Below are 27,566 nucleotides of genomic sequence, written 5' to 3'. Positions count from 1 at the left end.
TAGGAGGGACCAGTCAACTACAGAGTAACAGTGTCAGTCAGGACCTCTTGGTATGGTTCTAATGTATCTTCAACCTTTTTAAAATTTAATATCTAAATCTTATCTTTCTTTTCATTTAAAAAAATTTTAATGCGCATATGAAAAACCAAAAATACTCCACCCCTCCTCAAGTCCTGTCACCGGAGATAACCGCTGTTAACTATTCTGCATGGCTATGACAGCCTTTTGATCCAGATGTCAGCGTGTGTTTCTATAAACGGGCCTTACCAAGTCCACATGACTCCATGCTTGTGGATGTTGATTTAATTAAGTTCTCAGAGACATTTACAAAATAGCACTTAAAATAAAAAAAATAAAATAAAATAAAAAGACTAGAGTCCTCCAGGGCTGCGTTTCTGGATCTGAAAGTCCCCAGGGGTTCGGTAGGTGTTGCAGAAGAGGAGACAGAGCAAGGGGAAGTGGTACCCAAGGGAGAAATCTGGGGCAGGAGTGGAAATTATGGGGGAGAAAAAGGAAAGGAGAACGAAAGAAGGGAAGGAAGGAAGACTGTCATAGAGAAGGAAGGAAAAGAGGGGCGAGAAAAGGAAGACAGGTACAGAGAGGAAGGGAGGGGAAGTTGCAAGGGCGCTGGCACCGCAGCCAGCGGGGGAGATTCGGGGCTGTGAAGCCCGCCCCGGCCCCGCCCCCTGCCCGCCAGGCCCCGCCCCATGCCCGGCCGGCCCCGCCCCCGCCAGGCCGGCCCCGCCCCCGCCCGCCCGCCCAGGCCCCGCCCCTTCCCCGCCCCGCCGCGGCCGCGCCTCTGGCCCCGCCCACGGCTGCAGCGCCACCTCCGACCGCCAGGGGCCGCCAGGCGAAGCGGGTGGCAGCCCGTGCGCGCGGCGGCCCCTCTCTCCCTTCTGCGCGCCCGCGCTCGCGACCTGCCGCCGCGCTCGGGCTGCGGCCGGGTCTCGCGCGCCGTCTTCTCGAGAGGGGCCTCGCGCCGCCGGGCGCGCGCCGTCCCCCTGCCTCGCGGCGCGGGGTCTCGCGGGCCCCGCTCCCGCCCTCCGCTCGCCTGGCCCGGACCGGAAGCGGCGCCGCACGGCCTGGGCCTGGCGCGGGGGGCGGGCGCCGGGGCCCGGTCGGACATGGGCAAGAAGCACAAGAAGCACAAGTCGGAGAAGCACCTCTACGAGGGTGAGGCCCGGGCGGGGGCGCGGCGCTCGCGGCGGCCCCGGGGGCTTCGCGCCGTCGAGCTCGCCCGGGGCGCTGGGGGCGACGGGGGCCGGCCCTCCCGAGCGACCCCGGCCCGGCCCACGGAGGGGCGCGGCCCGCCGAGCGACCCCGGCCCCGGGCGGCGGCGGGTTCGAACCTGGGCCCCGGGCAGGGGGGGCTCTGGTCGGGCGGCGAGGCGCGACCCCGACCCGCCCGGGAGCGTTCCGGGCACCCCCTCGGCGAGTGGGGGTCGCTCAACAGGTGCTGCGGCGGGGCGCCCCCTGCGCGCCCCCACAGCCCCCCGGCGCGCTCTGCCCGCCGCCCCGTCGAGCCCGCCGGTAACCGGGGCGCTTTCCTTTTGTTGAAGAGTATGTGGAGAAGCCCCTGAAGCTGGTCCTCAAGGTGGGGGGTAATGAAGTCACCGAGCTCTCCACCGGCAGCTCGGGGCACGAGTCCAGCCTCTTCGAGGACAAGAACGACCATGACAAACACAAGGACAGAAAGCGCAAGAAGAGAAAGAAAGGAGAGAAGCAGGTTCCAGGGGAAGAAAAGGGGAGAAAGCGAAGACGAGTAAAGGTAAACATCGCCTTGCTTCTCCCTGGCTGAGGGGACCCCTTTCTAAGCGGCCCCGCCGCCGGCGCCAGCCCGACTTGACTTGATTGTGAACCGCCTGTAAAATCTGACTTGTGTGGAGGAGCAGGGCAGAGTAGAAACGTGAATCATCAGTGAATTGCAGCAAAGCGTTATCATTTTACTCTTAAGACGGTCTCACGCTTAAGGTGAGTGAAGTGTTAAGTTCTCTGATTTTCAGGAGCTGCTTGGAAGGTGCTTTTTCCGCCTAGGAGGAGAAAAAGTGGTGCTTAAGAAAGTTTGTCAGCAGCAGTCATTCAAAGTGAAGGGGCTTGTTGGGGTTCCCCTTTGTTGCAAAGTAAATACAGTGCCAAATAGGGAATGAGCCACTTATGTCTTTTAAAACAAAGCTTGAGTCTGTCAAAGAAAGGGTTTGATCAGAGACCTTTAAGGAATATGACACCAGTAATCAAAATAAGCTTTTTCTTAAGCGTTTGCAGCTAACAGAAAACAGGTGACTGCTCAGTCTTGATGTGCCAGATACTCATAATTTCTTTCCAAGAATGATCACCTTTGTACCTGGAATTCTAGATTTCTGCACTGTGGGAGTTAGCCTGTCACTCAGAGACTTATTAAGACAGTCTTGAACATAGATTTCCCTAAGTTAGTGTTCTAGTTTTTCTTCCGTGTGTATATATGATGGTTATGGTCCGTGTGCTTTAAATACAGTGGGAAGGCCCAAAATCTTAAAGGTTCTCTCTGTAGAATTTCTTGACCCTTTTTCTTCCCCAGTTTTCATCGACTTTAGCTAGACTGAAAACATACAGAACTATCTGACATTTTTCTTTCCTTCCCACATTATAAATGCCAAATACGTGTGTATGACTTTCTTGTAAAGAAATCAGGTGGTTCAGTAGTGAATGAAATGGGAAGTAGGGGAGTTTCCTTCAGTCCCTCATAGAGTCTGCAGAGGTAACCAGTTGTTTTGTTTTTTGTTTTTAATTATTACAGTAAAGTAATTCATGAATGTAGTGTGAAAAAGTCAAGAGTGATCTCTGACTCTTAACACTAAAGTAATCTCCATCCTGGAGTTTTGCTTCCTAAACTTTTTAGCTTTTTCTTTGGAGGTGTATTGCCATTTCTGAATGTAGGTTTTTTTAGCACACTTTAATGATTTGTCAGCTGACTTGTTTTACTGACACGTTACAGAAGATGAGAATTCCATTAAGCCACTCTGCTCCCTCAGTTTCCTTCCTTCCTTTCTCCCAGTATATGTACTCCCAGTTCTTGCTTAAATCAGTATTCAGTGTTTAATTATTGTTCACTGGGGACAAATGTCCTACACAGATACAGATCTGATTTTGATCAAATGCGTAATTGCTTTCATTGTTTGGTGGTTTTGCACTGATTCTTCCCAAACTCTAACCCATATGAGTTCCATTTTTCACAAGCTCATATATTCTCATTTGAGACGTCTGTCTTGAAGCGCCTTCTCAGACTCTACTCTGGATTAATTGTTCTCTTCCTTTTGCTGCCTCCCTTGTTCTGGTGCAGTATTAACTCCAGGAACTTCCTAAGAAAGCATTCATCAGAGGTGTATTTTTGTAAGTTTTTCACATTTGAACAATTTTTTATTCTACCCTCATATAAATTGATGGGTTTAGTATGTAATTATAGGTGGAACATTATTTTCTCCCAGAATTATTAAAGCATTGCTCTTTTGTCCTTTGGCTTCCAGATTTGCTGTTGAAAAATGTGTTCCATTCTGACTCTCTTAGTCCATTGCCTATAGGTAGTATTTGCCCCCTTGAAATTTTCAGACTCTCCCGGCTTTCTCTTCCCTGCTCTGTTTCACAGTGAGAACGCATATCTTCAGCTCTGAGGCGTGTGCTTGAAGCAGTCCTGGTAGTACATTCCCTCCACTTACTCTCTTCTCTCTAGAGAAGCCCATTTCTGTATTGGGCTCACAAACTGATCCTCTAATGTGCTTGGGTTTTCTCTCCTCTTTTCCTTCTCTTTGTTTTCTTGTAATCTTCCTTCAAGGAGAGTTCTAAACTTCATCTTCTGACTCTGCTGTGGAGTTTTATTTTAGCTCATATATTTTGAATTTCCAAGAACTCTTTCTTGTTCTCTAAGTGTCCTTGTTTTAATAACATCCTGCCCTTGTTTTTTACATGCAGTATCTTATTTCTCTGAGAATATTGATTGAAGTTTTTTTGCTATCTTGAAAGTTTTCTTTGTTGCCTGCATTGTCTCTGTTTCCCCTCAAGTTTTTCAGTTTGTTTCATCTCTTATGTTAAAAGCATCCTCTAGTTTTCTGTTAAGCCTTTGTAGTCTCTTTGTATTTAATCATGCAGCAAAAAAGTTTAGAAGTAGATTAAATGCTTTGTGCTTAGACAGAGTTTATCTTTATGTAGAGTTACTAAGAGAGACTGGGTTATTTTGTTGGGGATCCCCCAAATATCTACCCTACAGATATTTTCTCTGGGCTTTTCAGTTTCTCCAGAGAAAAACCCTCCCCTCCTGAGAGAAGACTTACCTGGATGCCGATATTTCAGGATCTAGCAGGGGAAAGAGGCTTATCTCCCAGTCCTCTGGGAGCAGCTCTTTAGTTAGCATCTCTCCTAGAATATCTGGATCATATTATCTTTTTTTATAGATGAAAAAACTAAGGCTCAGAGAGGTCAAGTGACTTGCACAAGATCACATAGTCAGTGCCTGAACAAGAACTCAAATCCTGCTCTTAAGAGGACTTAAGTCTGAAAAAGTATTCAAATGAGCATCTCTTTCATATAATACACAGAAGAATAAAATCAGTGCCCTAACAGGCCGAATTTTAGTTCTAAGGCCCCAGATTTCTTGGAGCTAGAGGGAAATCACAGAAGACTTTGCTCAAGAAGTAGCATTTCAAGTGGTCTTTCAGAATACAAGGCATGGCTGTATTTCTGGACTCTATGGTCTGCTAATATTTGTCTAGCCTGTGTACAACTCACATCATCTTAATTATCACTATATAAATACGTAATATAATCTGATACGATGTCTTGCTCTAACCTTTCTCAAAGCTGTTCTGCCTGTTCTTGATCATTCACTCTTCAAGATGAATGATCGACTTTTCAAATTCCTTGGGAAATCCTGTCTTGCAATTTTCATTGGCATTACATTTTATTTATAAGTTCCTTTTGGGAAAATGTCTCTACATTGATAAACACAGTACTATATCTCCTTTAGGTACCTCTTTCCCAATAACCTTTCAATATTGTATATTGTTTCATAATTTTCCCCAAAAGATATTGGCAAATCTTATTTGGTTTATTCCTAGATGTGTTACCTTGCTTTTGTTAATAGTATTATTTTTCTTTTTTTCTTTTTTTTAAAGATTTGCTTATTTATGCATACAAGAGCTGGGGTACAGGCCAGAGATGTGGGGAGTGAGAGGATTCACCAGAGACAGTGGGGAACAGTACAGGCAGATTGACCAAAGTACACTGCTGAGGGGAGCAGCAGGCGAGTCAGGAGAGGTCGGCTGTGCCATGTGGGTTGCTCCCTGGCCGGCCGGGGGATCGAACTCGTGCTGCAGAGGCTGCGGATTGCTTCTTAGTGTGAAGCAATCAGGGAGGCCCTAGTATTATTTTTCTAATTGGTTATTCTTGTATTGTAGAAGCACCTTCTCCCCCACCCTCGCTCTCCCCCATGAGGCTGTTATTCTCTTTTCTTCCAGTAGATGGCGATAAAATACATGAAGATTTCATCATTAAGAATTATTTTCTTTTCAGTGGTATTCTTTTTTCACTGAAATTAAAATGATTTTTTTTTTAAAAGATATTGACTCTAGAGTATCTCTAAATTACCTCTCATTGTCCTATCTAGGAGGATAAAAGGAAGCGAGATCGGGACCGTGTGGAGACTGAGGCAGAAAAAGATCTTCAATGTCAGACGCCTGTAAGATTAGACTTGCCTCCTGAGAAGCCTCTTGCCAGCTCTTTAGCCAAACAAGAAGGTTGGAATAACTTTGAGTAGCTGTCCTTAATGAGAAGGTTGAAATTATTTTAAGAGTCATAGCCAGGGAAAATGACTGGGTTTCTAGCTTTTTTTTTTTTTTTTTTAAACTAAAATTTTATTTTTAAAGTTTGCACAAGACCTTAAATTAGCTTCAGTTTTGAACTTATGTTCTCATGTTTCAGCATTTATAAGTGGAATTTCTGTATGAGATATTAAATAATAGATATGCTGAAATCACATAGATAATGAGCTGATAATCTGGAATCTTCCTTTTAAAAACACCCTTTTCCTTGTTTTTCCCTCTCTTTAGAGGTAGAACAGACACCCCTTCAAGAAGCTTTGAATCAACTGATGAGACAATTGCAGAGGTAAGTGCTTTTTCAAACCTTTTATAATATTTAATGATTTGATTATTTAAAGCTACATTTTGTGCTCTAAATCCAAATGTACTGGATTTTAAAGTGAATGATAAACATTATGCTTGGCAATGAAAGTACTCCGAGAAACTGATTTTAGATGTTCTTGTTTAGTTTGTTTTAACTGGCAACTTGAGTGTTAAATAATACTTTTAATGTCAGATTTTTCTTTAAAGTAACTTCTGATGCTAAATTTCTAACCCAAGAGAAAATAATAGATATTTTTATTTTGCTGATAGATGGAAGTGCTTTCTGTATAATGCTTATGCTATGGTTATTCAAAAGCTATTAAATCTAGAAAAAGAAAAAAATGCCAGTAATAGGATTTGTAACCCTCTCTTAAATGCAGAAAATTGTTTTTAAAATTTCGCTATATTAAGCCAATGTTAAGTTCTTAAAATGGAAAAAGCTTAATCTTTCTTAAAAATACTTATTTTGCTGCCTCTTTGTTCAGAAATTGAATTTTCAATTCAGAAACATTTACATTTTTTGTAGAGGATTCATGACTAGGGTATATATTCTAATAATGAACTTTCTTCTCACTGAGGTGTACTTAGATGTCCACCCCAGAACACATCATAAATAATGTTTTAAGATAAAATCTATAATGCTGTCTGTATTCGACACCTATTCAGGTTTGTAATTAAGATGAAATTAGTGTTCTCTCTTCCTTTTTGGTGTTACAGAGAGTTGAACATATTTTATATCTTTAGTATGCTAGAATAAATCATTTCTTATCCCAGGGGAGTGAATGGGTAAATATTGGCATTCCATCTCAGTTAGAATTTGGAACTGTGAAGTGTTTTAGCTGACTTAATTTTATTCCTTTTACCATAAGACTAGAGTGATATCCCCTTAAAAGAAATATACGTAACAGTGTTTCTCTTGGTCCAAGGGTATTCACATTGTTCAAAACATTCAGGTAATTAAAATCTAGAGTCACAATCATCTGAAGAAAATGCACTCCAAAGAGGTCATCCCAACATGATTAGTATTGTTACTCACACTAACTACTATGGGTAGCACGCATTTGGATATAAGTGGGGTTTTTGCTTATTCTCATTATTTCTTTTAGTCTTACTGCTTAGGGATACCTCTGGGAAGAACAAAGGCAAATTCACATAAACCTGAGTTCAGATTCTGGCTCTTAAGTTTTGTCAGATTTATGACCTAAAACTAAGGATTTGGCCCTTCTGAACCTTAGTATCTGCATCTCCACAGGAGGGTACCGCCACCTTGATGACTTGTGAGGATTACATACAGAATACGTCAAGTACCTACCTAATACTAGGCCTGACACATGGTCAAAGCCTTTTAAAAATTGCTGCTGTTATTATTCTTGGACCACTTTTATTATGATTATTTGGAGTAAGAAAGTGGTATGTCCTATTTTCAGAGGGGAAAAAAAATCAGAAAAGTGAATTAATCATATAGAGCATTGGTTCTCAAGCCTATCAAATAAATACCAGTACCAGTGCTCAACCCCCAAAATACCAATGCCTTGCCCCGCCCTCCTCCTGTAAGAGATTCTATGGTGTTGGGATGATGTAGTATGTCTAGGGTGAGCCTCCCCCATCCCACTGAAATGCTTTTAAAACTCCTCTAATGATTCTTATACATAATCAGTTAGTTAAGAGCTTACAATAGAAAGCACTGATTATTTCAAGTTTGAGGGTTTTGAGGAGAATTTTTTTTTAATATTTACTTGTTTGTGCATAGAAGAACTGGTGTGTAGGCCAAAGGTACAGGGGGTGAGAAGATTCACCAGAAGCAGAGTAGGGAGCAGAACAGGCAAATTTACTGAAATACACTGCTAAGGGGAACAGCGGGCAAGACAGGAGAGGTGTGCTGCGCCATATGTGGATCAGTTCCCTGACCAGTGATCAGACTCCAACCTGTGCAGGGGTGGAAATCAGGCCTTCTCAGTGACAATGCTGAGACTTCACCCCTACGCCACCAGGGAGGCCTGAGGAGAATCTTTTAATGTCAGGTTTTTGGGCATACTCCACCCGCCACACAGACAGAAACACATATACAAGAGATATATCCATTGATTAAGAAAATGTACACACGGGTGCAAAGAAGATTATAGATGTGTATCCATAGTTATTGTTTGTGTTCTTTCTTCTGAGATTGCTAAAAATATAGAGTATTAATATCACAAAGTCCAGTTAGTCTAGTCTTTTTTGCTTCGTTTTTCCCTGAGGTGCTACAAATAATTAAGACTACACATTTTATTTTATTTTTTTAATTGTTTTTATTTATATATATTTTACATCATTGTTAAGACTACACATTTTAAAAGATACAAGTAGTGTGTAAAACATCTTAATTAACTTTGTTATTAGTCTTTTTTTAATTTTATTTATTTATTTTTTATAGAGGCATGTTTTATTTATTTATTTGTTTGTTTCTTTGTTTATACATGCACTGGGTACAGTCAGAAGCGTGGGAGGGTGAGAGAATTCACCAGAGCCAGAGCAGGGAGCAGAGCAGGCAGAATGACCAAAGTACACTGCTGAGGGGAGCAGCGGGCGGCAGGAGAGGTCTGCGCGCCATGTGGAACCCTCCTCCGATGGCCGGGGAGCAGCCGGGGATCGAACCGGCGCCGCAGAGGTCGCCGGCAGCTTCGCAACCCAGCGCTCAACCGCTGCGCCACCGGGGAGGCCCTGTTATTAGTCTTTAAAATCATCCCTGCAATTTTCACTGAAAAACGAGTTTTTTCTACATCAGAAGCATTTCCTCTGACTTGTGCTTCTAGACCACCAGATTTGTTTATAATGGAAATAAAATCACCTTTTTTATATCTTCACAGAAAAGACCCAAGTGCTTTCTTTTCATTTCCTGTGACTGATTTTATTGCTCCGGGCTACTCCATGATCATCAAACACCCAATGGATTTTAGTACCATGAAAGAAAAGATCAGGAACAATGACTACCAGTCCATTGAGGAGCTGAAGGTAACTCCTGACGACTGTTGGGAGCGGAGAAGCACCGCCCTGTAGTAGAAAGCATGTGTCTTCATTCAGTCAAGAGGCAAACTCTTGAATTCTGTCTTTATGCCTGTATTCAGGATCTTTTGCTTGACTTTTTGTTTTCCAAAGAATTAAATTTACTTTAGTATTCAAAATCTTTGTTTTTTTCTGTCTTAGAAAACGCCTTTGAGCTTAATGATAGAAAACAGGATGAAATAAGCCACCTACTACATTGCCTCATTTATTTTTAGAAAAAATTTGAATTTCATATATTCCACAGCAGATTTTCTCCAGCCTTTAATATGAAAAGGTGTTTGATTAGGTGTTTAATTAGGTCAATGTGGATAAAAGTCATATTTTAATGAAAATTGAATTACACTCGTTTCTTTTTCTTGTGGATATCTAAGGTGTGAGTGTCTTCTAAAATAAAAACTAAATTGATTTGTCCAGCAGTAGTTACATTTTTTTAGTTTGATGAAAGGCACTTGCTCCCTCTAAGTTTGCTTTTAACTGTGTTTGCTGAACACATTTTCTTCAACTTTAAGAGGGAAAAACATAAGAGTCTACAGGCCGCCGAGGTGATGTAGGTGCCTAATGTGATGGTTGACGTTTTTTCCATTTGACTAGTTTCAGTGTATATTGACTTCAGAGGTATACCAATCATTAAATAAATGGAAATGTTTTTAAATTTCTGTCCTCAACTGGATTAGATAAAACCTAGTGACCTTTATTTTTTCTCTTTGACCATTATAATGTTCATGGGACCTACAGCTTAATCCTTAGTTACAGAAGAAAAATAAGACTGTAAACATTATCTCTGCTTGGTCTCTTTTTTTCCATGCAGATGTCTATCAGCTGAGACTTAGGAATAATGCCAGTATTTAATTCTATCTTTACCATCAATTTGAGTGTATAGGTAATATTCTACTTTGAAAAAACTGAATTATATTCTCTTGTAATCAGAGAAATGGACACTTTCCCAATTTTTTCTGGTGAAAATTAGTCTAGAGCTGTTTATTTCAGCATATTCCTGACATTGTTGCATAATAGAAAAAGTCTTCATAATTCTTTTTTCTTTGGTGGACAGTTTCCTCTGATTTTCTCTTAGGCTGACAGGAAAGAGAAGTGTGCACCCAGGTGTTTTTGCACAGGTGGTTAATATCATATTTGAAATGAGCAGTGTTTTTGTCTTTGGAGTTTTCTGCGTTACTACATGTTTTCCTAGGGAAAATTCAATAGCCAAGAACATTATTTACTAGTTAATTCAATAAATAGGCTTAATAGGCTGTGCAAGTTGGTTTTTTTAAATTAAATGAAAAGTACCTAGAAAAGTCATTCCCCTGTTTGAGTGACCTAGTTCCATTACACAAAAGCCTAGCACATTATGGTTAAGATGTATAGAATCTACAAATTGCCTTAACAGATCCGAACTGGAATTAGTAGAATAATCCATTACTCTCTTGCCAGGTATAGGCCCATTTAGTATGAGTGGTAGTCATCTACTATCTCCCTTTACTTGCCTTTCCTCTTCCCAAATATATATTAAATAATTCTTGTGGAAAATGGAAACTTTTCAGAATATCCATTACAAAGATGCTTAACCTTGGGTCCTTTGGGTAGTCGCAGATGAGCCTTTAGTGGGACCAGGACCTCTAAAATTACATGAAAATGTTTTTGTTCAACTCTGTGTATGTACGTGCACGTGCGCATATGAGAGATGGACCCATGGCTTTCGTTAGGGTCTTACAGCTCCAGGACCCAACAAAATCCTGGGTGCAGACTTGGCCAGGAACTGAGAAATCCGCATGTACTTCATTTTAAATTCAATACAGATTTATTGTAACCCTCAAGCTGTCTTCTCATACACTTTTAAGTAAAGTCATTTTATCTATTTTTATTCCATTTCTGTTTTCTAATCTATCATTGCTGTTATTAAGCAGTAGGATTTGGATGGTTTGTTTGGAATTTGGATTTTTATTTTTTCTTGGAGGAACACATTCTTTTGGGGGTGTGTTTGTCTTTTTAACTTAGCATAGCCTTGTTATAATCACTCACATTTATACAATGTAGAAATTACTTAATGATTAAAATATGCTATGGGATTGAGTTCCCTCAATCAGTTTGAAAGTGCATACTTTCAAATTTAAATCAGAAGTACAATTTTGATAAGTTGACTTGTCCAGTTACATGTTTTAACTCTGAGCCTGTATGGTTTATCTCACATTGGCATGATTTAACAACATTCTGCAAATTGTGTTTAGTTTCATAATAGTATGCAAATGTTTAAAAGAAAATTAGTGTAAATGTTTTTATAATTTTGCTCAGTTAATTTGAATTTGGTAGGACATGTCGTGGTAATTTAGTTCTGTTCCCAGTTTTCAGTCAAGATCGGAAATAAAATATTTAATTCATAAACGGAAACTGAAAATGTTTTAAAATTATGTTTAATTACACAAATTACTCAATTTTAAGATTATTCCATTTAAATATTCAATAGAAATATTAACATTTAATTATTTTTGTGCAGGAAGATAATACTGAAGAAACCCATTTAGAAATTTCATCTTGGAATTTAAAGTTTTATATAGGAATAGGAATTTGGAAAAGAATAGTGAAATGTTTAATTCAGCAGTATTTGGTTATTGAGTCTTAAAATTTAATTGCTATTGATGTTGTTTACTAAAACAGTGAGCTAAAAGAATAAGAGGATTTTGTATGTTTTTATTTAATTTTTCAAGTACCTATATTATATCAAACCAGGATAGGAGGATACTTTATTTTGTTTCAATGCATTTCCTCCCTTTTATCTCTACAGGATAACTTCAAGCTAATGTGCACTAATGCTATGATTTACAACAAACCAGAGACCATTTATTATAAAGCTGCAAAGAAGCTGTTGCACTCAGGGATGAAAATTCTTAGCCAGGTAAAGAAAACTCTGTCATAAATAGCTGTTGTCCTGAAACTTATAGCTCTTTGTTTTTTTGGTCATGATGATAGCAGATCTTATAAAGTACTCATTTTATAGGAAGCTCACGTTAAAGTATGAAATGTTAAATATTAAACTTATTTTTAAAAATTAAATTTTTTTCCTTAGTATAAAGTAGAAAATTAAAATAAGAAGACTTGACATCCCATTATAATTATTAAGATACTCTTGAGTGATAGTCATTAGACTTATTTTTCCTATGAAAGAAGCATCAGCCTGAACTCCAGGTTCAATTGCTGGGGAGAATTAGACTTTTCCTACAAAGCGCTCTCTTTCCCTTTGTGGGATGAACTCTGATGTGCTGGTAAAGCCCAGCAAGTCCTCCCAGTAGAGGGAAACAGAATATACAAATGAGCAATAACTTGGAACTATCTCAAAGTCTCCTCCCCCGGGAGCAGACTATCCCTTCAAGGATCAGCTCTGGTGTGTAGTAAAGGCGGGGGGCGGAGGGGGGGGGGCCGGGTTGTGTGGAGAGGCACTGATGGCATCATGCTCTGTGAGCAAGCTTGGTCATGATGGCTTATTCAAAACAGATAGGATACATAGTCACAGAAAATTACTGAAGTATCATCTCAGGGGGACAGCTGATGAAAGACCTTGAGGGTGAATTGAGCTGATGGCTGTTCATCTACTAGAAGAAAAGAACTCACTATTAAGTGGCATCTTTTGAAGTCTTTCTCATAGCTATGAGTAAGATGACAAGTTAGCTGAGGTAATCCTGGCTCTTAACCCCAATAGAAAGTCAGAAGATTGAATTTTCATTTTAACTCTTTCCCACTAACTTGTGAATCTTGTTTAGACATTAACCACTCTAGGCTTCAGTGTTCTCATATGTAAAGAATGTTGAATCTGTGATCTCCCAGACAATTGATAGCATAGGAAGAGACTATTAAAAAAAAAAAAAAAAAAAGGGCAGAACAGAAGCGAGATTTTGCAGAGCAGAACTGAGTGGGTAGAAGACATAGGAAGGAGAAAGAAATCAGAAGAGCCTGAGGTGTAACACAGTGGCAGTGAGTCATGTGCAAATGTACATGTTTTCCTGGTGTTAGGGTGCTCATCTGTATGAATTTTACATTCAAAGAAATGGCTTGATGTACAGATACCTGAGTGTGTGCTTGGCTGTGAGAGGTCCCTGGGTTCACTTAACTGGGGAAAGAAGAACATTTGGATTGGTTATTATCATTGCACTCCTAATAGTTAGCCATCTTCCCTAATGACCTGAGAAACAAATGAGAACTAGTTACCCAATGTCAGCAAAATTTGCAGAGGAAAGGGGAATAAATATTCATACAATTTTTTGCAGAAAGACTCAGAATCCAGAACAAAGCTACAGTCCATGTTTAAAGACTAGCAAATGTTTGCTATTGTTGTATTTGAGGTGAAAGTATAGCCAACAAATGAAGATTTAGTCACTTTAAAATATATACATTGAATTTTTTAGGAGAAGGTTTAAACATATATCTAAGCATGTCCAAAATAAATTATAGACTTTGATTTATCATTATTTTCTTTAAATAATGTAGTAGTTAATTTAACTTGCAAACGATTCCATTATATCTTACTCTACCAGGTTGGGATAGCTAGAAACAGAAAATGAGCTTTCTTTCCCTCTTTCCCTTTTTCTCTGTGATCTTTCTTTTTTCCAGATCTCTTCCTGTTGAGGAGCCCAGCCATCCTATGTTAGAGCTTCCTGTGACTGTTCTCTCCACCCAGGATGGGAGGGATCCTTATAGTAGTGACCTTTAAACCTTCAAATTTACCTTTCTGGGTTAACTAATAGCAGTGCTCGCCAGAGCACCCAGCACACTTCCATGAATAGTGTTTTTAAAAAAAACTGTTCTTTAATGCTCATTATAAAGATAGTATTCATTCATCACTTTTTTTGTTATGCACAAATAGTGACTTTTTTTTTTTTAAGTTTTATTTATTTATTTTTCCCCATTTATTTATTTATGCATGCATGCAAGCACTGGGTACAGTCAGAAGCGCGGGAGGGTGAGAGAATTTGCCAGAGCCAGAGCAGAAAGTAGAACAGGCAGAGTGACAAAGTACACTGCTGAGGGGAGCAGTGGGCGGCAGGAGAAGCCTGCGCACCATGTGGGACCCTCATCCAACAGCCGGGGATCGAACCAGCGCTGCAGAGGCTGTGGGCAGCCTCGCAACTTGGCGCTCAACCGCTGCGCTACCAGGGAGGCCCCAAATAGTGACTTTTTGACATTAGTTTTATAAAGAGTAGACATAAGTAGAATAACTTTTGATATCCTAGATAAATAGTAAGATGTTGCATTATAGTACACGGAGTACTATTTCTAGCCTAGTGGCTGTACAACCCGACTTCAAGGTTCATATTCTAGCTCTGCCATTAAGATGCTGTGTGACCTCAGCAAGCTACTGTCAACCGCACTCAGCCTTTTTCCTGTCACATAAAATGGGATAATGATAGTATTTACCTCATAGAATTATGTCTGATACATTGGTAGGTGCTCAATAAGAATTAGCTATTATTAATGACAAAGAACCAAACGGGGAATGAGAGGATTCAGCAGAGAGAGTGGGGAGCAGAATAAGTGTATCTACTGAAATACACTGCTGAGGGGAACAGCGGGCGAGAGACAGGAGAGGTTTGCTGCCCATATGTGGGTCAGCTCCCTGGCCAGGATCAAACTCAGGCCGCAGTAGCTGGCAATAGCTTGGTAGCACTGAGACTTTCAGCCCTGCACCACCCAGGGAGGCTCTCACAGTCTGCACTGTGATAGCAGAGTGAGATAGAAAAGACCTAGCACAAGAGACAAGGGACCTAAGTCACTCATTCTGTGACCTTGGAGGAGTCATTTAGCATTCCTGCCTACACTGTTCTTATTTGCATGACCTCTGGTCCTTTCCACTTGTTAGCTTTTATTATTCTACTAAAGTCTTCCCTGTTGTGGCTAGGCAGCCCTGAGGAGACTGCCCTCCATGTTTTATCCAGTGATAATTCTCGAATTAAAAGGCAGAGATTTCCAGGAACAAATCTACTTGTCCCATTTGTCTGGAAGTCCCAAACCCTTAACCATAATAAAAATTTCACAGCATATCAATGCAGTGGAAAATTAAGCATGTGTTTCACAAAATAGAAACAAGACTTCTTTGGTTAAAAGAACATTATGCACTCTCTGAGAAAGCGTTGGTAACCTTTTATTCTCCTTGAAACATGTTTCCATAGAAAAATGCCAAAGTCATCTGTCTTCATCCAGGATACCAGAATATAAGGGTACTTCCTGTGCTGTAGACTTTAAAATACCTCCTAATTATTGAATTTCCAAAGATAAACCATTCTGTGAGATATAAGATTGTTCCAAGTTACTACACTTTTACTTTTTAAATTCAGTATAAGCAAAGAATAGTCTCCATAGTTTCTCTCCTGTGAGCTTTTTGATGATACAGTAAAGTTATAAAGAATTCTTTTATATTAGAAATTAAATTATCTCAACTGTAGGAATAGACTTTATTGTTCTGGTTCCTAACTATAATACTCTTGGTATAATTATGCTTGTTTTTCTTCCCTAGTTAATGACAGGATATGTGCGAGTCTTGTGGGGGAAATGTATTCCTTTAAAAATTAATGACAAACATTTAGGAAGAATGTGTTTGAATATTTTTAGGAGAGAATTCAGAGCCTGAAGCAGAGCATAGATTTCATGGCAGATTTGCAAAAAAGTCGCAAGCAGAAAGACAGGACAGACACTTCGCAGAGCGGGGAGGACAGCAGCAGTGGCTGGCCGAGAGACCGGGACGACACTGGGGAGGCTGAAGCACAGGCTCTCAAGAGCCCCAGCAAGGAAAACAAAAAGTAAAGTATCTTCAGAATATTAAGGTTAAGCTGTCTTTTTCAGGCTAGGGAGGTGGGGGAGGGTGGTGGCGATACAGAGTCAGGGCCTACCTTGCGAAGACCTGTCTCTGGTGGGGTAGTGGCTTTGGCCACGAAGATCTGTTTTGATAATGTGATGCCCTCTTCCCGTACAACGCATGACATGGAGTTGTCCTAACACAGTTCAGAAAACTGTTCTATGTATACTTACCAAGGTAGTTCGCAGAGCCAATAACTCACCTTTAGGGACTCATATTTTTAATGAGTTTATTAAACAACTATTTAAGAAAAAATGTACACGTCTCATTCAGGAGAGGAACTGAGGTAGCAGCTAAGCAGTTACAGCTACTCCTAAATGGCGGGGCTGTCACTGAGAGGCATGCATGCTTTCCCCAGACTGCAGCTGCTGGGAGCAGTGACGAAACTGGTCCTGCCGGGCAGCGACCAGCATGACTGGACAGAGTCCTGTACATCCGGCTCACACCACTGACTGCCAGGCCTAATGCCCACCGCCTCACCGTCAGCTCTGGGCAGGAGCTCTTTAGTGCAAAGAAAAGTAAACTTCTGACGAGTTTTTGTTGTATTTCTAAGGTTTATATGTTTTAAATGTATGTTTATTTTAAATTCCAAAAATGAAATTTTTTAAAAAGAAAAAATTTTTTGCTGCTTTCCCTTCAAAATGTATTTTAAGTAGAATTCATTTTTATGAATGTACTGAGAAAAACAGTAAAGCAAATTAACACTGGATGCAAAAATAGAGGGAACTTACCAACATACTGGGTTATTTATTATTTTTTTTTTACTTAGTATTAATATGTGTTTTCAGGAAAGACAAAGACTTGATTGAAGATAAATTTAGAAGCAGTAATTTAGAGAGAGAGCAGGAGCAGATTGACCGCATCGTTAAGGAATCTGGAGGAAAGCTAACCCGGCGGCTCGTTAACAGTCAGGTGACCCGACTTTTCTTTTCACTGCCTGCTGATGCAGATTGTCCGAAACTTGAAGTTTTTAAGTTGCTTGTACGCTCTTAGTCCATATCTGCTTGGAGAACACTCTGGTATGATGCTCAGAAGAAAACTTGATGAATTTGTTTAAGTATGTTATTAATCCTATGCTCTATGACTGGATTTTTTTCTTTTGAGTGAGGTTAATGTGTTCTGAAACTAGAAAATGAACCACCTATTTTATGTTAAGCTTAACAAGAAAACACACATACTCTGGTCTTTTAAAATAATAATATTTAACAAATTGGTTTTAAAACCAAATGGACTAATACATGATTCTCATCGAGTCACTTCCTTTCCCTGCTCTTCACTATCCTTTAACAGTGGACAAAAGTGGGTGGCCTGTTCTTCAGCTCATCAGCATCTGTCTACAGGCAGAAAGGCATGAAAGTTAATATCTGAGTATGTCAATAATCGCTTATATTAGTTTGATTAAAGTAAGGCTCTCTGGTTTCTATTCTATGTGCATTTATATATAATACTTAATACAGAAATAAGATATGATTGTTTCATATATACTGTGTGTGTATAAAACTGCTTATGCCCTCTGAATACCTTGGCTCATTGCAGTGTGAATTTGAAAGAAGAAAGCCAGATGGAACGACGACGTTAGGCCTTCTCCACCCTGTGGATCCCATTGTAGGAGGTGGGTGCACAGAATTATGCTGCATGTGATGCTTAATGACCCCGTGGTGAGTACAGGGTCAGGGAAGAATAGGTAAAATAAACCTTGAAGCAGGCGACAGTTGGTGCATTTGAGGACTAAAAGGGCAAGCCTAGCACTAAGTGCATTCCAATCACGAATTGCTTAAGAGAACATTAATAGGCTCCCTGACTTAGGGACAAAGGAGCTGCTCATGTCTTCAAAACAAAGCTCATTTTTTCCTTTATGAAATGTTCACTGTTGAATTTTAAATGGTTTTGGGTCAAATAAAATGCCGCAGGGCTGAACACCTTGCTGTTTCCAGGACAGCTGTAGTAAAAATTTGATGATAGGAGATGCAACTAGCTTGATTTGAGTGATACTTTCAGATCTGCCCCTTTCTTTACACCGGGTTTAGACTCTACTTTGGTCTGGTTTCTGACCCCTGTAGCCATAATTACATGTGGCCAAAGTTGATTTGACTCCTCACATTCACAGCAGCTCTCCTCAGGAGGCCTATTTTCCTATTTAGGTGGAAGATGCCCTTGTTCACTCCCAAGGTTCATCTTCCTGGTGGGGGTACCAGCACCCATTAGGACACCAGCCTCCAGAGTGCTTGCCAAGCAGAGAAGAGCCAATTTAGATGTCTGAAGTTCCTCACAAGCACTTTTATTCTGTCACCCTGATGATCACCTGTAAACGCTATTCTGGGGTGATCATGTTACGAGAACCAGACTCCTCTTCAGGAGAGGAAAAACACCCTTTCTTTGGGTATTGTCAGAGACTGCATATTTTCTTGACATCATCCTTCTCTGATACTGTCCTTCTCAGTTCTTCTGCTCCTGTCACAGATTTCTAGTGGCATTATAGGGGTTTGTTCTGGTTTGGGGATCACATCTTAAAAGGCTATCACTCAGTACACTAAGATATGTCTTGTAAATTCTCTTATTCTAAATATATTATGAGTTCTTGTTATCTTTAATCCAGGTGTTTTCCTAACCTTTCCAACTGGTTTACTTCCATCACCTTAGCATTAATTTTTTTTTTTTTTTTTTTTTTTTTTTTTAAGAACTGGGGTGTAGCCAGAGGTGGTGGAGCAGGGGGGAGAGACAATTCACCAGAGACAGAGTGGGGAACAGAACAGGCAGATCTGCTGAAATATACTGCTGAGGGGAGCAGCGGGGAGACAGGAAAGGTCAATGTGCCATGTGGGGCAGCTGCCTGGCCGGGGATCAAACTCAGGCTGTAACAATGATAGCACTGAGACTAAATGCCTAGTCCACCACGGAGGACCCATCTGAGCATTAAAAGGTTCAACGTTTATTTTTTATTTTTGGTAGCTGAAATGTAACATGATCATGAAGAAGTATAGGAAGCAGTAGAGTAGAATGAAAATTAGGGTTTGCTCCTGTCTACATTTCTGCTTTCTAAACTCAGAATATCTTAGGTGAAAATGGGTTATAGTAAGGGCTGCTCAGCCTCCTCCCCAGCGCCCTGGGATGGCAGGAAGGCGTGTGCCTGCACACAGTGCTGCCACGGCCATCTCGTCACCAGGTGGGCCTCCCTCCTCCCTCTTGTTTTAGAGCCAGGCTACTGCCCCGTGAGGCTGGGGATGACAACTGGAAGGCTTCAGTCTGGAGTGAATACTTTGCAGGGATTCAAAGAAGATAAAAGGAACAAAGTAACTCCAGGTAAGTCTCCCACATGGTGGCCATGTTTTCTCTCTTCCACTTCAGGGAATTAGGGGAAAGAAGCATGTTCGTTCCCACTTACTGCTTTCTTCACTAACTCTCTGAGTGGTATTATTGCAAGACTGTTTTGTTAACTTAAGAGGAAACTGAAAAGTCAGATAGTCGTATTCTAAATGAATTTTGTTTTTTCTTTTTCCCTCTCCCTTCTGTGGGGGAAAAAATCGCTTGTAATTTTGCAAGTATCTGTTTGGGATGGAAAATGTCTTCTTACATCTGTATCCAGTTAGTAAAGAAGTAAAGGTATAAGGGAATAATATTTAATGAAACAAAAAAACTTAGATTGACATACAAAGTAATGAATAATATATATTTGATTTTTGTCAACAGTGTTATACTTGAATTATGGACCCTACAGTTCTTATGCACCACATTATGACTCCACATTTGCAAATATTAGCAAGGACGATTCTGATTTAATCTATTCAACCTATGGGGAAGACTCTGACCTGCCCAGTGATTTCAGGTGAGTCTCTAGTTCCTCAATATTCCAAATACAACATTTTCAAAAAATATTTATATACACATGTGATCAATGGATAGACTTACACAGTTACCCAAAAGGTAGAAAATGTATACCTTTTCTTAATTGATAGTAATTAAATATGGACCCTTAGTTATCACATCCTTTAGTGGAAACTAAACATTCTAAACACACAACATATCTCCCCAGTCCTTCCTGATGTTGGCATCTGCGATATTTTAATTCTTTAAAATATGTTTTTAAAGATGCTGTATCAACTGATACTGAAATTCAGGAACTTATTACTTCAGAATGTGGGTGTGCCATCTGCTCTACTGCAACATTGTCATGTGTCAGTGAGTCATGTGAGTCATGTGAGTCAGTTTGGGGACCTACAGCACATTCCCTCAAGATAAAAGTCAAGACATGATGACCTGATTCCTAAGATGACCCACATAGAGACCTGTTAGACCCATCACATACCAGTAAACTGTTGCAGCTATGCTCCCCATCTCAGGAAATCTTCCCATGGGAGATAGTCCCTGTTTTGCTCTTCTTTGGACCTTTGTATCCCATAGCTATGATGAGATGTCACCCTCATTTACCAGGATTCTGACTCGGTGGGGCATTGAGCTGGCATTGGTAGTTTGCTGACTTTATATAATAATTTAGTCCTATAGATTAATCCATCCACTGGTTTTCTGTCAGTGAGGGAATTGTTCACTTTCATGTGTGCATGGTGGTATCAACACAGTGTTTTTATAAGATGGGTCCTTAAGACAGAGCATGACTGTAATTTAAGATCAAGTCATTTATTTCTTTTAGACTTCACCAGTTTGGACAAATTCTTTCTGGTTTATTCATCTATGCATCCCACAAATAGGCATTGCTTACTCATTGTGTGCCAGACGTTCTTCCAGGAGCTGAGGGATCCACAAGGGACAAATACTAAGAAAGATCCATGTCCCCCAGTCAGTTATTAATAAGTGCTGAGGAGAAAGTAAAGACACAAAGGAAGGTAGAGTGTGTTGGGATTGGTATGTAACTTTAGTTGGGTCATCAAGAAATGGCCCTGCTTGACTAAGAAGGTGAACACAGAGCAAAAACTGAAGGAGGTAAAGAAGCAGGTGGTGATGTCATCTGAAGGAGCAGCGTTCCAGCCAGTGGGGTCATGGTACAAGGCCCTGGGTTGGCACGTGCCTGGCACATGCAGAGAACAGCAAGGAGAGCGGGAAGAGGCAGAACATATGCAGGGCAAACTGGTTACAGAGCGGCAGGTTGGAGTAGATCTTTGTAAGGACTTAGTCTGAGTGAGATGGAAAAGTACTGGTGGATTTTGAGCAGATTGATCACCCGTTCCAACTCAAAATTTTCAAATGGGTGGAAAATAGATTGCCTGGGGGGGCGAGGTAGACATAGGGAGACTGCCTTCACCCTCAAGAAGAGCTGGACTCGGAGAATAACGGTTGAGGTGCTGAGAAGGGATCATTAGGTAATCAATAGATTTCTTTACTGACTCTTATTTTCATAACTTGCGGTGTTTCAAAGCTGAAGTGGGGTATGAGAAGAAAGAAAGTCAAGGATGACTGCAGGATTACAGAGAGCCTGGAAGGATGAAGTTGGTGTTTATTGACAAGGGGGAGGTTTTAGAAGGACTTCTTTAGGAATATCTAACAACTAAGTTTTAGACATTTTAAGTCTGAGATGCCTATTAGCCATGCAGACAGAACTGGCTGAAGGGTGTGATCCAAATTGGAGGTATAACATGGGGAGTGGAACTCCACAGACTGAACCCGGGGCCCCTACATCACCCAGGTCTTATTTTTCTTTGGCGCATTTCATTGTCACTGTATACTTGATGTTGTTTAATTCTCCCAGTGATGAAAAGCTTATCCCTGGTAGATATGTAAATACAGTATTGTTTCTAGACAGAAAGTTTTATATCATGGTGTACAAATACAAATTAAGGCCATCTGATGAAAAAAATTGGCTATGATGATTAAGCCAGTGGAGATGATTCATATAAAAATGACTTTGCCAACACTCTCTTTCAGCATCCATGAGTTTTTGGCCACATGTCAAGATTATCCATATGTCATGGCAGATAGTTTGCTGGATGTTTTAACAAAAGGAGGTCATTCTAGAACCCTGCAAGAATTGGAGACGGTAAGACTGTTGCTAAAGAAATAGGGTAATTTAGGGTAATTGAAGTCAAATAGGGTATTGACTTCCAAGCATTAGTCACTCGGTGTTACGAAAGCATGGGATTAGCCAGTGTGGCAGCTGACCTCCATTCCCCGAAAGGACGGCCCAGCGCCGGTGGAGACCACAGGTGGAGGACAAAGAACAGGAAGAAATAACTTAGCTACCGGGATCTGTGAAGACCGGAGAATTTTCATGGTCTCCTCATTGTGGGTATAAAGGGGTCAAAAATGGGGTTTTCAGCTTAGAAGTCAACATTAGGGTGCTATAGTCCCCTTACGGAAAAAGGGAAATCTTGTTTTCTGGCTTCAGACTGAGCCATTGACTAATAAAAGGGAATGTCCTCTTCCTTGTTACGCAGTACAGCGCAGTGGTAGGAGCCTCAGATAAAGAAAAAAGCTTCCTCATTGCTGTATTTTGTTAACACTTGTGAATTTTCTCCAGTTCAGTTGGACATACTTCATATCTGAAATAATTCAGATACTTGACTTAAAGATTAGAACCAGAAAATGTTCCTTGTGGTGTAGAGGAGAGCTGACCTCCAGAGTATCCTCTTCACCTGGTCAGAGGAGCCCTGTAGCTCTTGGGGGGTGGTAGCCCCTCTGGACTGTGGCTGTAGTTGCTTGCCCCTGCCCTCATTGTACCTGTGGCCACTCGCCCTTGGGGGATTTGTCAGGAAGCTGAACCAGCACCTAACGGTCAGTGAGAACTGCTCTGCGGTCTCAGCACATCACCTGAAAACACTTATACCAATTCACAGCCAGTTTTACTGTTCCCTTCCGATCCATCCGAATTCATTGTCCTGACATAAAATTGACTATCTTTCATTTGGTTGGTAATGGCAAAATAGTTCTAATTTAGTTTCTCTGCCCTTGGATCTAGCAGTTCTTTTTCTCAGACTTCACCCTAGAAAATGTTATAAATAAGGATATATTGCTTACTTAGGCATTAACATGTTTGGATTATGGAAAGCTTTCACATTCTCCTTAGCATTTGAATATTTTGCAGCCTAGAGTTGTTCCTCCAGTTTGGATTAGAATATTGCCTCTGTTAATGCAAAATAGTCCCTAGAGTTCCTCCTACCTCATTACAGCTATTACTGAAATAGGCTTCGTTTATGTATGTGCTTGTTTGCTATTTGCTAAATACCTTTTTAACTTGTTGGACAATATATGATCTCCCCCCTGGGGTGTGGTTGCCATAGAAAAAGGAGCAGTATGGCAGTGGTGGGAATTGAACCCACACCATCAGAATGACTGGAGCCTAAATCCAGCGCCTTAGACCGCTTGGCCATGCTAAATATCTTTTTAAACTTGAATAGCTCTTTGATCAGGCATAGAAATATCAATCTTGAAGTTACCAATGACAATTATTCTTTACTCAAAAAATACTCTCAAAATGCTAGTAACTATATCTAATTTCCTTTTGGTTTTAAAAGTTACAGTCCAGTAATCTATATTCTTATTCCTGTTCTCTTGTTATAAAACTTGGTATTTTTTTCTATTTTCTTGATATTTGCCTTTCATGTGTCTATTTTAATAAACAAAAGGTGTTTTTCTTTTTCTTGCAGTCATCGCCTGAAGGTGAAGACCAGACTAGGACACTTGACGCAGTGAAAGAAATGGAGGTAATTATTTCTGCTTTATGGAAAGTATTCTTTATGAGGAATATTTAAATGTCGAGTAAACTAAAAGCCCTCAATGATAAACTTTGTTTTGGAAGGAAAATATTTTTGGAGACTCTCCTGAGGTAGAAAAACTTCCTTTGCCTGTGGGGACAACAGAGGTAGCTAGTGCAACAAACAGGCCTGTCACCAAGGGAGCCAAAGCAGGTGCCACACAGTCTAAATGCCTGTGTCGTGGGAGCACAGGTTGGAGAAACGAACTGCTTTGGATTGCTGAGGAGAGCCTCACAGAGGGGGTGTCTACAAGAATGACTGGATGTTCCCCCAGCAGGCAGGCTCAGTCAGCTGCAGCGAACTGCATGTGTAACAGCAGCAATAGGCCTGAGAGCACAAGCACATGTGCTGAGAGCTTGGAGAGCAGGTGGCCATCAAGTACCTGTGAGAGGAGGCTGCAGGGGTGAGGAGGAAGCGGTGGGGAGCTTCTTGTAGGCAGTGCTAAGAAATTGAGTTTATATCCTAAAGGTAGGCCATTATGATAAAATGAGGAGAGGGGCTACTAGGGGGGTCCAGTGTAGAGCTGTGGAGCTTGTCCAGGCCAGAAGGTAGGTAACACAACAATGTAAAAGACAAGAGTAGAGGCTTAAGGAATACAACAGAACTGAAGTTGACAGCAGTTAGATAACATACTGTCACCTCCCATCAGAAATACAGAAAAGGAAGTACACCTTCTGCAGGGAAAGGAATTACATTGGGTTTCAGATGTGGTGAGTAATTGGGGACATCATTAAAGGTATAGACCTGGAACTCCAAGATCTGGACTGTGGATGTGGATCTGAAAGTTGTTAGCATAAAAGTGGAATTTTTGGTGGGGTGAACAAAACCAACCCTAGGCTAGGAAAGGCCACAACAGGACCTTGGAGAAGACCCAGGGTTAAGACAGAAAAACTGTGAAAGCACAGCATGTGGAGACAGGTGACAGGTCAGATGCTGCATAGGAGCCCGCTGAGAGGAGCCCAGTGAGTGTCACTTCCGACCGTTACAGGACGGGTCCAGTAAACTGCAGGGCCATTTGGAGTTAGAGACATAATCGTCTTCAGTGAGGGGAAAGTAAACATGAAGGTGTGAGCTCAAGTAAAGATGCAGGTAGATGGTGTTTACAAAACCATGTCGTTGTCAAGGAAAGAGAAACCCAGCGAGGCCACATGCTTAGTGAAAGGGACCTGGAGAACGGGAAAAGGAAGCCAGGTACGGAACAGAGACGAGCGTGGGGGCCTCCCTTAACCTCGGGTTGTCTCAGCACTGTCACCCTGAGGCCTGAGTTCCATCCCGGCCCGGGAGCTGAGCCACAGGGCGCAGCAGACCTCTCCTGTCTCCCCGCTGCTCCCCTCAGCAGTGGATTTCAGTCAATACACCTGCTCTGTTCCCTACTCTATCTCTGGTGAATCTTCTCGCCCCCTGCACCTCTGGCCCGTACCCCAGTTCTTCTACACACACACACAATCGAGTGTGGGGCAGTGAGGGCCCAACTGCAGCAGCACATGTTTAGTATGTGTGGTGCCAAGTTCCTCAGCGGCAGTTTTCCTCCACCCTTTTCAGCCCACGTATAGGTGGAAAGATCAGGTGTTCACACTGTTTGAGCTTGGAATGCAGCACCAAAGGGTATCTGCAGCCGTGAGCTTTTGGTCCCGTTACCTGGGTTGATCTGTTCCTAAAACTTAGTGCTGAGGTTACGGAAACTGAGCCTGATGATTTCAAAAATAAAACTCTACCCTTTTCAAGATTTGGCTTCTCCCATACAATACTGACAGCCTAACTTTGGGTACCAAGATCCAGGAAATGTCTTAGCTTCAGGATGTCATGTAAGAGTGTGTGTCACTAGGGGCCTGGGGAGCCTCAGAAGCATGAGGCGGGGTCACACCAGCAGTATCCCACAGCTTAGTCACAGGCTCCCGCCACTTTCCAGAGATGGAGTGTTGGCCGCAGGAGCCAGATGCAGATAGCCAGAGACTCCTGATTACACTGGAAGTCAATGAAAAGTGAGGTTTATGGACACTTTTTTTTGCCTGGATTTGGAAATGGCGTTGTAAGAGTATGCTGGGAAGACTTTTCTAGGCATCAAAGTCATGACCCCAAAATAAATAAATGGAGTAGCTACCTATGTGAACACAAACCATTTTGTTTGTGTTCTTCTCATTCTACACTGCTACAGTTTGGCAAACTCAATGCTTTATTTTTTTAATAGCAGATTACGGAAATCGAGCCAGTGGGGCATTTAGACTCCAATAATCAGGACAGGCTCACAGCGCTGAAAGCAGTAACAAGCGTCGGCGCCCCAGTGGAAGTCTTTGACTCTGAAGGTGCGTATCTCCAGAAAGCGTGATGGAAACGTGATGATGGCGGCTGTTGGGGTCAGTGTCACAGCAAAGATTAACCTGGCCATTCACCCAGGGAGATCTCAGCGGCCACACTTAAATGAGTGATAAAGCACGTCTGTGGTGCTGTTTCATGTGGGGGTGTTCTCCTTGGAGAAGACTATCCAATAAATAGCAAAAATCCTAGCACATATGACTCAGTTTACTGCGCAGGCTCAGACACAAGCATGTTATGCTCCGTGGTCTTTTTCTCACCTCGCAGAAGCTGAAGTGTTCCAGAGGAAACTTGATGAAACCACCAGGTTGCTCAGGGAGCTCCAGGAAGCCCAGAACGAGCGGCTGAGCACCAGGCCCCCACCCAACATGATCTGTCTCTTGGGCCCCTCGTACAGAGAAATGCATCTTGGTATGTTGCGTCTCCATAAGAGAAGAATTGGGGTGCTTAAAGGAAAAACCTTGTGAGCGGTAGTACTGGGGGGAAGACCATCAACGGCTTATTTTTTGTGTTATTTATTGTTTCTTTGATTTATTTTTTATTACCTAAAGTTAGGACCACATTTCAATACGTGGAACTGTTTGTGATTTTCTTCTTTCTAGCTGAACAAGTCACCAATAATCTTAAAGAACTTGCACAGCAAGTAACACCAGGGGACATCGTGAGCATGCATGGGGTGCGGAAGGCGCTGGGGATTTCCTTTCCCTCCCCTGTCGTAGAAAACAACTTCGTGGATTTAACAGCAGGTATGTGCCAGGGGCCCCAGGAGATGGAGGCATTGTGAGTCAAGGGACTGTCCATGCTCCCCATGCAAGAAACATTTGACAGTTTCTCTTTATGTTTCAAATAAGCTTCCTTTGGGTTTTTATCCATTTGCCTAAAGAATAAAGATTTTACATGCTTGCCAAAATAATTTTAAAAGCTACAGTGGTAACTGTGCACCTTTAACCCAAATGAAGTGCTATCTCTTTCCTTTCAGATTTTGAAGAACCTAAAAAGACTGATGTGGTTAAGTGTGGACCTGTTGGGATTTGAAGCTAAACGGCATTTGATTACATATTATGTATATATTTTTTTTCATTCTAAACTTGGAAATGCTTTTCAGAAGATATTAAATATTTGTAAATTGTGTTTTTAATTAAACTTTGGAACAATTAATTGCAGTATTCCAGAGATTTGCCTTCTATTAAGGAATGTCATCTCTCCCTGGACGAGCAGCTGCGAGGGGTGCCTGGTGGCCAGCAGGTACACTCGGGAGCTGCCAGCATACAGGAGGGGCCCCTCCTGTGTGCACAGGGACATCCTAGGGACTCAGGGCAAGGAGTGCTCCCTTGTTCTGGAGACAGAGTACAGCCCCAGCAGGGCGAGCGTGCAAGACCAGGCACTCTGAAGGCCACTGGGCAGATCCTGCCATCTGTCCTTCAGGGCCAGTGAGCCAGAGGGTGCGCAAACCCAGTCACGTTCCTAAGAGCTCTTGCCTCGAGAGCGGGACAGTGGAAGCTGCAGCTCTGTGTGTCCTTACCTT

General features: G+C 41.6%; 1 protein-coding gene across 2 annotated transcripts; it reads left to right on the top strand.

Annotated features, from left to right (window-relative positions):
• Positions 1-1,119: 1,119 nt before the first annotated feature.
• Positions 1,120-27,076, top strand: BRD7 (bromodomain containing 7; the record flags this gene model as incomplete). Of its 2 annotated transcripts, none has more annotated exons than XM_084256778.1 (17): positions 1,120-1,173; positions 1,559-1,767; positions 5,632-5,761; positions 6,074-6,131; positions 8,995-9,139; positions 11,970-12,080; positions 15,785-15,972; positions 16,817-16,940; positions 17,565-17,640; positions 19,221-19,328; positions 19,716-19,851; positions 21,903-22,014; positions 23,621-23,677; positions 25,920-26,031; positions 26,309-26,452; positions 26,644-26,787; positions 27,021-27,076. In XM_084256778.1, the coding sequence occupies exons 1-17, from the start codon at positions 1,125-1,127 to the stop codon at positions 27,074-27,076; spliced, it is 1,959 nt and encodes a 652-aa protein (XP_084112904.1). In that variant the 5' UTR covers positions 1,120-1,124. The 2 variants fall into 2 exon arrangements, with proteins under 2 accessions (XP_084112904.1, XP_084112903.1); XM_084256777.1 differs by having other exon boundaries at positions 25,917-26,031.
• Between the last annotated feature and the right edge of the window lie 490 nt (positions 27,077-27,566).

The sequence above is a fragment of the Talpa europaea genome (assembly GCF_964194135.1).
Source record: "Talpa europaea genome assembly, chromosome: 16".
Classification (NCBI taxonomy): Eukaryota; Metazoa; Chordata; class Mammalia; order Eulipotyphla; family Talpidae; genus Talpa; species Talpa europaea.
This window is presented reverse-complemented; position numbering and strand designations above follow the sequence as displayed.